The sequence below is a fragment of the Oncorhynchus masou genome, unplaced genomic scaffold, assembly GCF_036934945.1.
Source record: "Oncorhynchus masou masou isolate Uvic2021 unplaced genomic scaffold, UVic_Omas_1.1 unplaced_scaffold_514, whole genome shotgun sequence".
Lineage (NCBI taxonomy): Eukaryota > Metazoa > Chordata > Actinopteri > Salmoniformes > Salmonidae > Oncorhynchus > Oncorhynchus masou.
In genome coordinates, this window is record NW_027011543.1 from 403,071 (window position 1) to 417,319 (window position 14,249).

General features: G+C 43.4%; 1 protein-coding gene across 3 annotated transcripts in view; it reads right to left on the bottom strand.

Moving 5' to 3' along the window:
• Positions 1-4,596: 4,596 nt before the first annotated feature.
• LOC135535774 (calcium/calmodulin-dependent protein kinase type II delta chain-like) overlaps positions 4,597-14,249 on the bottom strand; it is a 105,645-nt gene continuing 95,992 nt past the window's right edge. The window contains exons 18-21 of one of the 3 annotated variants that reach the window (XM_064962205.1): positions 10,290-10,384; positions 9,070-9,120; positions 6,752-6,917; positions 4,597-5,210 (exon numbers count right to left, since the gene is read on the bottom strand). In XM_064962205.1, the coding sequence (XP_064818277.1) occupies positions 5,207-5,210; positions 6,752-6,917; positions 9,070-9,120; positions 10,290-10,384 (316 nt within the window). In that variant the 3' untranslated portion in view covers positions 4,597-5,206. Of the gene's footprint in view, positions 5,211-6,747; positions 6,918-9,069; positions 9,133-10,289; positions 10,385-14,249 lie in introns of those variants that run through there. The other 2 variants (XM_064962204.1, XM_064962206.1) reach the window with 2 other exon arrangements.

Consider the following 14,249-nt stretch of genomic DNA (forward strand, 5'->3'; position numbering starts at 1 on the left):
GATTACAACCTCTCACATTCGGTTATTTGAAAATTAAATAATCGCCTCCCCACAAAAATTCATTATTTGTTTTTCAAGCCATAGAAATTAGTTTGTAATTTCATTTTAATCCACCAGAAAAGACAGAACCAATATAACAAATATTATGGTTAAACTCAAATATACTAATTGATGCATTTATTTATTTATTTTTTTACAAAGATTATACCATTTAAAAATGTTATCATCAATAGGACTGGTGGAGTTATGTCACACATGCAGCTAACAAAAATAAGTGGAAATGTTTGCTCTACCCAAAATTACAACCAACTAAATTGCAGCAGCATTACCGCAAAAATGGAAGAGGAAAGTGGAAGGGGAGAAAGTAAGGAACTTGTCTGTTTGGCATTAAAGAACAAAAATAGTAAAAGAAAATTGTGATACAAACAAATATACTGGTCTTCAGAGATAGATGGGAGGGGTTGAGGGGAGCTGAAGGATGGGACTGAAAACAAACAAAAGATAACTAATGTAAAATACATATGCATGTGTCTGTAAAATGTATATAATAGTTTGTACAGTATAAACTGGAAGTAGAAGCCCAAGTGTTGAGGTTCATTACTTTACTGCAATTAGAGGAGGGGTGGTAGGGTTAGGGAAATATAATAAAGCAAAATATATATTTACAAAAAATATATATGGGAGATTGGAAATTATGCAGATAATTACATTGATGGGAGCCACAATTCTATCTGCAATATTAAAGCTGATCTACCCGCTAAATAATATATATATTTGAATTAATATATACAAAATAAAAGGGGATGTGTGAACACATGCAATTTATTTCATCATGGAGCCAGATTGTAAGGCTGTACGCTGAGAGTCAGGAAGTAAGTTCACGAAGTGAATATATTTAGTAAATAAACAAACAAAACAAGAAACACCAACATCGTACCGACATGGAAACAGAAACACTGACGACTCAACGAAGGGAAGCATCAGGGAGTGTTTCTTGTTTGTTTTTGTGCTGGGGGTGATTTCGGGTCCGGGTGTTGGAGCTTTGTAGGCTCCCATGCCACAGAGGGTTCGATAGGCTCCCGTGCCTCAGCCGAGGCAACCGGGGAGATGTCAGTCGGCTCATCAGGCTCTCATTCCTCAGCCGGATCGGCAGGTCCCTGCGCCTTAGCAGAGGTGACCTTGGTCGGGCGTCCTGCGGCTGGAGGCGCGCGTCAGGGAGGGGGTACTGTCACATCTGCTCCCTTTCCGGCCTCTAGGTCACCAGGCTGCACGTTAGGGTGCACACCTGTCACCAGCGTAATGCGCATAATGACACTCCATCACCTCCTTGAATACCTGCCCTTTATGGTTTTATCCAGAATGAACAGAAGACCCCACGGTGGTGGGCGTGGTCATGTGTTGACCAATCAGCAGGAGTGGACAGTGGGGAGGAAAAAAGGGGAGGGTCAGGAATGCCATACGGCTGTCTTAACTAAAGCAGGCCATTGAGGAGAACGATGACACCCTTTTTCACAATGTGGTATCCATCAGCCTACCAACAATCACCCTGCCTTTAGAAGAGGCAGCAGGCATCTATGAAACTCATTTACCTGGTGCCTTTTGGGAGAAACAACGACCGGGTTAAACAAGTGGAGTATGTTCAGGGTACAGCACTATACTGTATAACTGCTACTATTAATGCACGTGATACTTCATAATATTACACTGGAACTATCCCGTAAAGAATAACTAACCCAAGATATGATATTTCAGAGGGTTCTGGTGCTTGGTGCTGAAGCGGGCTTCAACCTGGACAGAACTTGGTCGCCGTGGGCAGAACCTCATCGGCACAACGGGCGACCATTCAAATGCCTGGACAACGCACATGAAGATATCTATGGAGATGGTGTGGTAGGACGTAGGCCATCATTTGGATCCTACAACGCTGCACAAGTCATTGTGTTTCTCAAGGTGAAGGTGGTCACCTACACTATGTATACAAAAGGTATGTGGACACCCCTTCAAATGAGTGGATTCGGCTATTTCCGCCAAACCCGTTGCTGAAAGGTGTATAAAATCGAGCACACAGCCATGCGATCTCCATAGACAAACATTGGCAGATGAATGGCCTGTACTGAAGAGCTCAGTGACTTTCAATGTGGCACGATCATAGGATGCCACCTTTCCAACAAGTCTATGGAGTCTAGTGATCACTGACAGATCGCTTATCCAGCCTCTCCAAGTGTGTGTGCGTGTGTGTGTGGACAGTGTGTGTGCGTGTGTGTGTGGACAGTGTGTGTGCGTGTGCGTTGGATACAGCAGGTAGATATTCTTTCAAAATAATATTTATTTCTTAATTGTAAGACATTGATGCCATACTTCAATGGTGCCACCTGTCAATGACTTTAGATGGAGAATGATAATTAAAAATGGCTTCTCTGTCCACATATGACTATACTTACAGCTATCAAATCACAATGCTTGTCTGACTACCAGGAAGATCACAATGCCTGTCTGACCACAATGCGTCTTTATTGTGTACACCTTAAAAATAAAAAATAAAGTGTTATTTTGAAAGAATATCTGTCAAATAAATAGTGTACAGGGAGGGAACAGGATATCTGGTCACAATGCAAACACAGTGGACGAATAAGATACACATTTTAATACCATGTGTAGACCTGCATGTGGGCACAATCAGAATGTGGACGCATGTTAGAACCAAGTATAAACGGGGCTAATGAAACTGGTTGAAGACAACAGGAAGGACAGACATGAGAACTGGTTGAAGAGAACAGGAAGGACAGACATGAGAACTGGTTGAAGAGAACAGGAAGGACAGACATGAGGACTGGTTGAAGACAACGGGAAGGACAGACAAGAGGACTGGTTGAAGAGAACAGGAAGGACAGACATGAGTACTGGTTGAAGAGAACAGGAAGGACAGACAGGAGGACTGGTTGAAGACAACAGGAAGGACAGACAAGAGGACCGGTTGAAGAGAACAGGAAGGACAGACAGGAGGACTGGTTGAAGAGAACAGGAAGGACAGACATGAGGACTGGTTGAAGACAACAGGAAGGACAGACATGAGGTCTGGTTGAAGACAACAGGACCGATGTTCAACATTATCAACAAACATCTCAGTGATTCACACATATAAACAAAATATTCTCATTATTATAATATATTCATACTCCCGATAACCCCGCCCCCATGCATACCTACCAATGTGGTCTTTATTTCTCATAATGGCATAATGAGGCCATCTGTTATGAAGGCAAACAAACACATCTCACTGGTTACATCCCAACTAGCACCCTATTCCCTACTCCCCATATAGTGAACTACTAGTGACCAGAGCCCTATTCCCTATATAGTGAACTACAAGTGACCAGAGCCCTATTCCCTATATAGTGAACTACTATAGACTAGAGCCCTATTCCCTATATAGTGAACTACTAGTGACCAGAGCCCTATTCCCTATATAGTGAACTACTAGTGACCAGGGCCCTATTCTCTACATAGTGAACTACTAGTGACCAGAGCCCTATTCCCTATATAGTGCACTACTATAGACTAGAGCCCTATTCCCTATATAGTGAACTACTAGTGACCAGAGCCCTATTCCCTATATAGTGAACTACTAGTGACCAGAGCCCTATTCCCTATATAGTGAACTACAAGTGACCAGAGCCCTATTCCCTATATAGTGAACTACTATAGACTAGAGCCCTATTCCCTATATAGTGAACTACTAGTGACCAGAGCCCTATTCCCTATATAGTGAACTACTAGTGACCAGGGCCCTATTCTCTACATAGTGAACTACTAGTGACCAGAGCCCTATTCCCTATATAGTGCACTACTTTAGACCAAGGTTGGGCGTTGGGTTGCAAAATTCTGGTAACGTTCCCAAATTGTCCAGGTTTTCCAGGAATCCTGGTTGGAGGGTTCCGGATTTCCTGCTTGTTTTCTCCTGATTCTGGGACTCTTCCAACCAGGATTTCTGGAAAACCTGGGAATTTTGCAATTCTATGAGTTAAATAAGGAGTACATAATGTCCAAACCCAATTACTCAAACATGAACAACGAGCTCAAACAAACATTAGTACCTAGCTCAACAAAACATTAGCAACAAGCTCAACCAAACATTAGCACCTAGCACTACAAAACATTAGCAACTAGCTCAACCAAACATTAGCACCTAGCTCAACCAAACATTAGCACCTAGCTCAACAAAACATTAGCAACTAGCTCAACCAAACATTAGCACCTAGCTCAACAAAGCATTAGCAACTAGGTCAACCAAACATTAGCAACGAGCTCAACAAAACATTAGCAACTAGCTCAACCAAACATTAGCACCTAGCTCAACAAAACATTAGCAACTAGCTCAACCAAACATTAGCACCTAGCTCAACCAAACATTAGCAAGTAGCTCAAAGCAAACATTAGCACCTAGCTCAACAAAACATTAGCAACTAGCTCAACCAAACATTAGCACCTAGCTCAACCAAACATTAGCACCTAGCTCAACCAAACATTAGCAAGTAGCTCAACGCAAACATAAACTTACATACAGAATTTTAACGAAAGGTCTTAAAACTCCTATGATATAGCAATTTAATGTTTTTTTTTATTTAATTTGTTTTATCAACAATCACAAGATATATATACATTTCACCAGAACAAAAGCAAGCTCGATTTTAACATTCTGATCTTTAAATATTTCGTATTGCAACACGTAAAACACACGTAACAATACAAGTTCAAAATGGGAGGAGTGACAGCAGTAGATTTTTAAACATCTCTATACATTTAAAATGCACCATAAACAGTTTAAAAACCCGATAACCAAATGTCAGGTAATATGCTCCAGTGGATAACGACCACGGTCTGCTGCAGGCTGCTCTAGGTGGGGGTTGAGTCCCAAACGAAACCCTATTCCCTATATAGTGCACTACTTTTGACCAGAGCTCTATTCCCTATGTAGGACACTACTTTAGACCAGAGCCCATGGGCCCTATGTAGGGAATAGGGTGCCATTTAGGGACACACTCTAGGTGGTTAGGATGACCTGACGACCTTTTAGGGTTGATATCCTTTTCCTGTGTGATGTCATGTCCATACAGAGGGGTCAGGGGTTAGAGGTTAAATGGAGAACACGGGTTGGCTTGTTGATTGTTGCCTGTCTTGGGAGTTTAGACTGAAGCTTGATATTCCATTAACTGTAAAATACACACACACACACACACACACACACACACACACACACACACACACACACACACACACACACACACACACACACACACACACACACACACACACACACACACACACACACACACACACACACACACACACACACACACACACACACAAACACAGGGGAAAAAGGAAATGAGATTCAACCCAGAAACAGAGCGATATCCGTGTTGTCAAGTTGTTACCGTAACACTACACACCTGCATCAAATAATCAAAGGCTTGATGAGTTAATTCGTTAAATCAGGTGTGTTAATGCTATGGCAACAACTACAATGTCCCCAGTACCAGGATGAGGAAACAGTACACTAACCATTACAGTAGCATGGTAAGCGTGGACGTGACGCCCTCCAGTGGTGGAGATTAGTTATTGCACCACTAGACAATTTTCTGGGAAGGTAGTCTCGACTGGACACTACAGACTGGGAAGGTAGTCTTGACTGGACACTACAGACTGGGAAGGTAGTCTAGACTGGACACTACAGACATGGAAGGTAGTCTAGACTGGACACTAAAGACATGGAAGGTAGTCTACACTGAACACTACAGACATGTAAGGTAGTCTAGACTGGACACTACAGACTGGGAAGGTAGTCTAGACTGGACACTACAGACTGGGAAGATAGTCTAGACTGGACACTACAGACTGGGAAGGTAGTCTAGACTGGACACTACAGACTGGGAAGGTAGTCTAGACTGGACACTACAGACTGGGAAGGTAGTCTAGACTGGACACTACAGACTGGGAAGGTAGTCTACACTGGACACTACAGACTGGGAAGGTAGTCTAGACTGAACACTACAGACTGAGAGGGTAGTCTACACTGAACACTAGAGACTGGGAGAGTAGTCTAGACTGGACACTACAGACTGGGAAGGTAGTCTAGACTGGACACTACAGACTGGGAAGGTAGTCTACACTGGACACTACAGACTGGGAAGGTAGTCTAGACTGAACACTACAGACTGAGAGGGTAGTCTACACTGAACACTAGAAACTGGGAAGGTAGTCTAGACTGGACACTACAGACTGGGAAGGTAGTCTACACTGGACACTACAGACTGAGAAGGTAGTCTAGACTGGACACTACAGAGCGGTGGAAGGTAGTCTAGACTGGACACTACAGACTGAGAAGGTAGTCTAGACTGGACACTACAGACTGGGAAGGTAGTCTAGACTGGACACTACAGACTGAGAAGGTAGTCTAGACTGGACACTACAGACTGAGAAGGTAGGTTAGACTGGACACTACAGACTGGGAAGGTAGTCTAGACTGGACACTACAGACTGAGAAGGTAGTCTAGACTGGACACTACAGACTGGGAAGGTAGTCTAGACTGGACACTACAGACTGGGAAGGTAGTCTAGACTGGACACTACAGCCTGGGAAGGTAGTCTAGACTGGACACTACAGAGCGGTGGAAGTGAATGTTGTGATATCGGTTTATTTATAATCACTATAATTAATACATGAATTCATTGATTAGCGTGTGTTTCTTACTGGGATGGTACGCTGGGCGAGCCCGAGCGGTGGAAGTGTATGTTCTGCCACCTTCCCTCTCTGCGATGCCAGACGCGGGTCTCCTCAGACTGCATGGTGCGAGGCATCCCGCCCGCGTCCATGTACTGGCTCAGGCGGATGTAGGCGATGCACGCAGCGTTCTCCGCTAGATAGACCTTCTCATTAGTTCACCTTTCCTTGTTTCACGTCAACATCGTAAAACACATTGAACAGTGGGGTTAACTGGTCTAGGAACAGTGGGGTTAACTGGTCTAGGAACAGTGGGGTTAACTGGTCTAGGAACAGTGGGGTTAACTGGTCTAGGAACAGTGGGGTTAACTGGTCTAGGAACAGTGGGTTAACTGGTCTAGGAACAGTGGGGTTAACTGGTCTAGGAACAGTGGGGTTAACTGGTCTAGGAACAGTGGGGTTAACTGGTCTAGGAACAGTGGGGTTAACTGGTCTAGGAACAGTGGGGTTAACTGGTCTAGGAACAGTGGGTTAACTGGTCTAGGAACAGTGGGGTTAACTGGTCTAGGAACAGTGGAGTTAACTGGTCTAGGAACAGTGGGTTAACTGGTCTAGGAACAGTGGGGTTAACTGGTCTAGGAACAGTGGGTTAACTGGTCTAGGAACAGTGGGGTTAACTGGTCTAGGAACAGTGGGGTTAACTGGTCTTGGAACAGTGGGTTAACTGGTCTAGGAACAGTGGGGTTAACTGGCCTAGGAACAGTGGGTTAACTGGCCTAGGAACAGTGGGTTAACTGGTCTAGGAACAGTGGGTTAACTGGTCTAGGAACAGCAGGTTAACTGGTCTAGGAACAGTGGGTTAACTGGTCTAGGAACAGTGGGTTAACTGGTCTAGGAACAGTGGGTTAACTGGTCTAGGAACAGTGGGGTTAACTGGTCTAGGAACAGTGGTTAACTGGTCTAGGAACAGTGGGGTTAACTGGTCTTGGAACAGTGGGTTAACTGGTCTAGGAACAGTGGGGTTAACTGGTCTAGGAACAGTGGGGTTAACTGGTCTAGGAACAGTGGGTTAACTGGTCTAGGAACAGTGGGTTAACTGGTCTAGGAACAGTGGGTTAACTGGTCTAGGAACAGTGGGGTTAACTGGTCTAGGAACAGTGGGGTTAACTGGTCTAGGAACAATGGGGTTAACTGGTCTAGGAACAGTGGGGTTAACTGGTCTAGGAACAGTGGGGTTAACTGGTCTAGGAACAGTGGGGTTAACTGGTCTAGGAACAGTGGGTTAACTGGTCTAGGAACAGTGGAGTTAACTGGTCTAGGAACAGCAGGTTAACTGGTCTAGGAACAGTGGTTAACTGGTCTAGGAACAGTGGGGTTAACTGGTCTAGGAACAGTGGGTTAACTGGTCTAGGAACAGTGGGGTTAGCTGGTCTAGGAACAGCAGGTTAACTGGTCTAGGAACAGTGGGGTTAACTGGTCTAGGAACTGTGGGTTAACTGGCCTTGGAACAGTGGGTTAACTGGTCTAGGAACAGTGGGTTAACTGGTCTAGGAACAGTGGGGTTAACTGGTCTATGAACAGTGGGTTAACTGGTCTAGGAACAGTGGGTTAACTGGTCTAGGAACAGTGGGGTTAACTGGTCTAGGAACAGTGGGTTAACTGGTCTAGGAACAGTGGGGTTAACTGGTCTAGGAACAGTGGGTTAACTGGTCTAGGAACAGTGGGTTAACTGGTCTAGGAACGGTGGGTTAACTGGTCTAGGAACAGTGGGTTAACTGGTCTAGGAACAGTGGGGTTAACTGGTCTAGGAACAGTGGGGTTAACTGGTCTAGGAACAGTGGGTTAACTGGTCTATGAACGGTGGGTTAACTGGTCTAGGAACAGTGGGTTAACTGCCTGTTCAGGGGCAGAACGACAGATTGGTACCTTCCGGTTACTAGTCCAACACTCTAACCACTAGGCTACCCTGCCGCACCATAAGTACCAGGGGATTGGCGTCCATCTTGATTCAATCCAGGAAGTACACCGGAATTCCTATTCCAATGTTCACTTCAATGCTTCAGGACAATTTGGAATATGAAATTTGAATCTGGTCTAGTTTCTGACTGGAATTGATATGTACATACAGTGTATATTTAAATACCAACCTGAAACAAGATTACATAAAACATAATGTTCAGTTGGTAAAGCATGGTGCTTGCAATACCAGGATAGTGGGTTCAATTCCCAGGGCCACCCATAAGGAAAATATATGCACATATTCATGTAAGTTGCTTTTGATGAAAGCATCTGCTAAATGTATATCATAATATTATTGTTCTAATAATGATAAATGGCTGATTTCCTACCTATCAGATGGACGTGAGGGTTGAGGAGGATGGTGTGCACCGGCTTGCTACCTTTAGACAGGGCTGGAAAGAGAAGGGGAGGACGAGGGAGATGGAGAGAGAGACAGACAGGCCTTAGTTAGCTAGTGGGAGTTGTAGTTCTCAGTAACAGACACAAACAGATATAACTATTCATCAATAGCTAATCAATAACTGCAAATCAATATCTGATTCATAAATTCTACCAATCAATACATCTACTAATACATAGCTGATCAATACCTCTACTAATCCATAGCTAATCAATACCTCTACTAATCAATACATCTGCTAATCAATACAAATTCTAATCATTACCTCTACTAATGAATACCCCTATGAATAAATAGCTAATCAATACCTATAGTAATCAATACATATAGTAATCCATAGCTAATCAATACCTCTAATAATTCATTCCTATACTAATCAATAGCTAATCAATACCTCTACTAATCAATACCTCTACTAATCAATACATATTCTAATCAATACCGACACTAATCAATAGCTAATCAATACCTCTACTAATCAATACCTCTACTAATGAATAGCTAATCAATACTTCTACTAGACAATACGTCTATTAATCAATAGCTAATCAAAACCTCTACTAACCAATACCTCTATTAATCAATAGCTAATCAATACCTTGACTAACCAATACCTCTATGAATGAATAGCTAATCAATACCTCTACTAATCCATAGCTGATCAACATCTCTACTAATGAATTGCTCATCAATACCTCTACTAATCCATACATACTACTCAATAGCTGATCAATACCTCTAATTAATAGCTGATCAATATCTATACTTATCAAAAGCTGATAATACCTCTACTAAACAAAAGCTGATCAATACCTCTGCTAATCAATAGCTGATCAATACCCGCACTAATCAATAGCTGATCAATACGCCTACTAATCAACAGCTGATCAATACCTCTGCTAATCAATAGCGGATCAATACCCCTACTAATCAAAAGTTGCTGATCAATACCCCTACTAATCAATAGCTGATCATACCTCTACTAATCTATACCTCTACTAATCTATAGCTGATCAATACCTACACTAATAAATAGTCGATCAATACCTCTACTAATGAATACCTCTGCTAATGAATACCTCTACTAATCAATACCTCTACTAATCAATAACTGTATCTTCTAAATGACTTGACTGATGGATGTGTTACCGTTGTCGAAGTAGAAGCGATGGAAGTCATGTCCCTCTACCAGGTTCCCCAGAGCTTCTGGTTCAAACGACGTCAGACCAGGATCACAGAGCTTCCTGTTGGAAACAAACACAGACTGAGGCCCATATGGCACCCTATTCCCTATGTAGTACACTACTAGTGACCAGAGCCCTATTCCCTATGTAGTGAACTACTAGTGACCAGAGCCCTATTCCCTATGTAGTGAACTACTAGTGACCAGAGCCCTATTCCCTATGTAGTGAACTACTAGTGACCAGAGCCCTATTCCCTATATAGTGAACTACTAGTGACCAGAGCCCTATTCCCTATGTAGTGAACTACTAGTGACCAGAGCCCTATTCCCTACATAGTGAACTACTAGTGACCAGAGCCCTATTCCCTATATAGTGAACTACTAGTGACCAGAGCCCTATTCCCTATGTAGTGAACTACTAGTGACCAGAGCCCTATTCCCTATATAGTGAACTACTAGTGACCAGAGCCCTATTCCCTACATAGTGAACTACTAGTGACCAGAGCCCTATTCCCTATGTAGTGAACCACTAGTGACCAGAGCCCTATTCCATATATAGTGACCAGAGCCCTATTCCCTATATAGTGAACTACTAGTGACCAGAGCCCTATTCCCTATGTAGTGAACTACTAGTGACCAGAGCTCTATTCCCTATATAGTGAACTACTAGTGACCAGAGCCCTATTCCCTACATAGTGAACTACTAGTGACCAGAGCCGTATTCCCTACATAGTGAACTACTAGTGACCAGAGCCCTATTCCCTATATAGTGAACTACTAGTGACCAGATCCCTATTCCCTATATAGTGACCAGAGCCCTATTCCCTATGTAGTGAACTACTAGTGACCAGAGCCGTATTCCCTACATAGTGAACTACTAGTGACTGTATATTGTGCACTACTAGTGACCAGGGCCCTATTCCCTATATAGTGAACTACTAGTGACCAGAGCCGTATTCCCTACATAGTGAACTACTAGTGACCAGAGCCCTATTCCCTATATAGTGAACTACTAGTGACCAGAGCCCTATTCCCTACATAGTGAACTACTAGTGACCAGAGCCCTATTCCCTATATAGTGAACTACTAGTGACCAGAGCCCTATTCCCTATATAGTGAACTACTAGTGACCAGAGCCCTATTCCCTATGTAGTGAACTACTAGTGACCAGAGCCCTATTCCCTATATAGTGAACTACTAGTGACCAGAGCCCTATTCCCTATGTAGTGAACTACTAGTGACCAGAGCCCTATTCCCTACATAGTGAACTACTAGTGACCAGAGCCCTATTCCCTATGTAGTGAACTACTAGTGACCAGAGCCCTATTCCCTATATAGTGAACTACTAGTGACCAGAGCCCTATTCCCTACATAGTGAACTACTAGTGACCAGAGCCCTATTCCCTACATAGTGAACTACTAGTGACCAGAGCCCTATTCCCTATGTAGTGAACTACTAGTGACCAGAGCCCTATTCCATATATAGTGAACTACTAGTGACCAGAGCCCTATTCCCTATATAGTAAACTACTAGTGACCAGAGCCCTATTCCCTATATAGTAAACTCCTAGTGACCAGAGCCCTATTCCCTATATAGTGAACTATTAGTGACCAGAGCCCTATTCCCTATATAGTGAACTACTATTGACCAGAACCCTATTCCCTATATAGTGAACTACTATAGACCAGGGCCCTATTCCCTATATAGTGAACTATTAGTGACCAGATCCCTATTACTTATATAGTGAACTACTATAGACCAGAGCCCTATTCCCTATATAGTGAACTACTAGTGACCAGAGCCCTATTCCCAATATAGTGAACTACTAGTGACCAGAGCCCTATTCCCTATATAGTGAACTCCTAGTGACCAGAGCCCTATTCCCAATATAGTGAACTACTAGTGACCAGAGCCCTATTCCCTATATAGTGAACTCTCAGTGACCAGAGTCCTATTCCCTATATAGTGAACTACTAGTGACCAGAGTCTTATTCCCTATATAGTGAACTACTAGTGACCAGAGCCCTATTCCCTACATAGTGAACTACTAGTGACCAGAGCCCTATTCCCTATATAGTGAACTACTAGTGACCAGAGCCCTATTCCCTATATAGTGAACTACTAGTGACCAGAGCCCTATTCCCTATGTAGTGAACTACTAGTGACCAGAGCCCTATTCCCTATATAGTGAACTACTAGTGACCAGAGCCCTATTCCCTATGTAGTGAACTACTAGTGACCAGAGCCCTATTCCCTACATAGTGAACTACTAGTGACCAGAGCCCTATTCCCTATGTAGTGAACTACTAGTGACCAGAGCCCTATTCCCTATATAGTGAACTACTAGTGACCAGAGCCCTATTCCCTACATAGTGAACTACTAGTGACCAGAGCCCTATTCCCTACATAGTGAACTACTAGTGACCAGAGCCCTATTCCCTATGTAGTGAACTACTAGTGACCAGAGCCCTATTCCATATATAGTGAACTACTAGTGACCAGAGCCCTATTCCCTATATAGTAAACTAGTAGTGACCAGAGCCCTATTCCCTATATAGTAAACTCCTAGTGACCAGAGCCCTATTCCCTATATAGTGAACTATTAGTGACCAGAGCCCTATTCCCTATATAGTGAACTACTATTGACCAGAACCCTATTCCCTATATAGTGAACTACTATAGACCAGGGCCCTATTCCCTATATAGTGAACTATTAGTGACCAGATCCCTATTACTTATATAGTGAACTACTATAGACCAGAGCCCTATTCCCTATATAGTGAACTACTAGTGACCAGAGCCCTATTCCCAATATAGTGAACTACTAGTGACCAGAGCCCTATTCCCTATATAGTGAACTCCTAGTGACCAGAGCCCTATTCCCAATATAGTGAACTACTAGTGACCAGAGCCCTATTCCCTATATAGTGAACTCTCAGTGACCAGAGTCCTATTCCCTATATAGTGAACTACTAGTGACCAGAGTCTTATTCCCTATATAGTGAACTACTAGTGACCAGAGTCTTATTCCCTATATAGTGAACTACTAGTGACCAGGGCCCTATTCCCTATATAGTGAACTACTTTAGACCAGGGCCCTATTCCCTATATAGTGAACTACTAGTGACCAGATCACTATTCCCTATATAGTGAACTACTAGTGACCAGGGCCCTATTCCCTATATAGTGAACTACTAGTGACCAGAGCCCTATTCCCTATATAGTGAACTACTAGTGACCAGGGCCCTATTCCCTATATAGTGAACTACTAGTGACCAGGGCCCTATTCCCTATATAGTGAACTACTAGTGACCAGGGCCCTATTCCCTATATAGTGAACTATTAGTGACCAGGGCCCTATTCCCTATATAGTGAACTACTAGTGACCAGAGTAACACAATAATAGTGATTTGTAGAATTTCAGTCAGCTGCAATGTGGTGGAACAACAATCCCAAAGAACCAGAGTAATACACGCAAGCACGCACGCACACACACACACACACACACACACACACACACACACACACACACACACACACACACACACACACACACACACACACACACACACACACACACACACACACATCCTTGCCCTAAACACACACACACACATCCTAGCCCTAAACACACACACACATCCTAGCCCTAAACACGCACACACACAACATAGCCATAAATACATACAGACAGAGCAGGACTCACGCGTAGTGCTAGCCCTAAACACACACAGACAGAGCAGGACTCACGCCTAGTGCTAGCCCTAAACTCACCCGTAGTGCTAGCCCTAAACTCACGCGTAGTGCTAGCCCTAAACTCACGCGTAGTGCTAGCCCTAAACTCACGCGTAGTGCTAGCCCTAAACTCACGCGTAGTGCTAGCCCTAAACTCACCCGTAGTGCGATCCCTAAACTCACCCGTAGT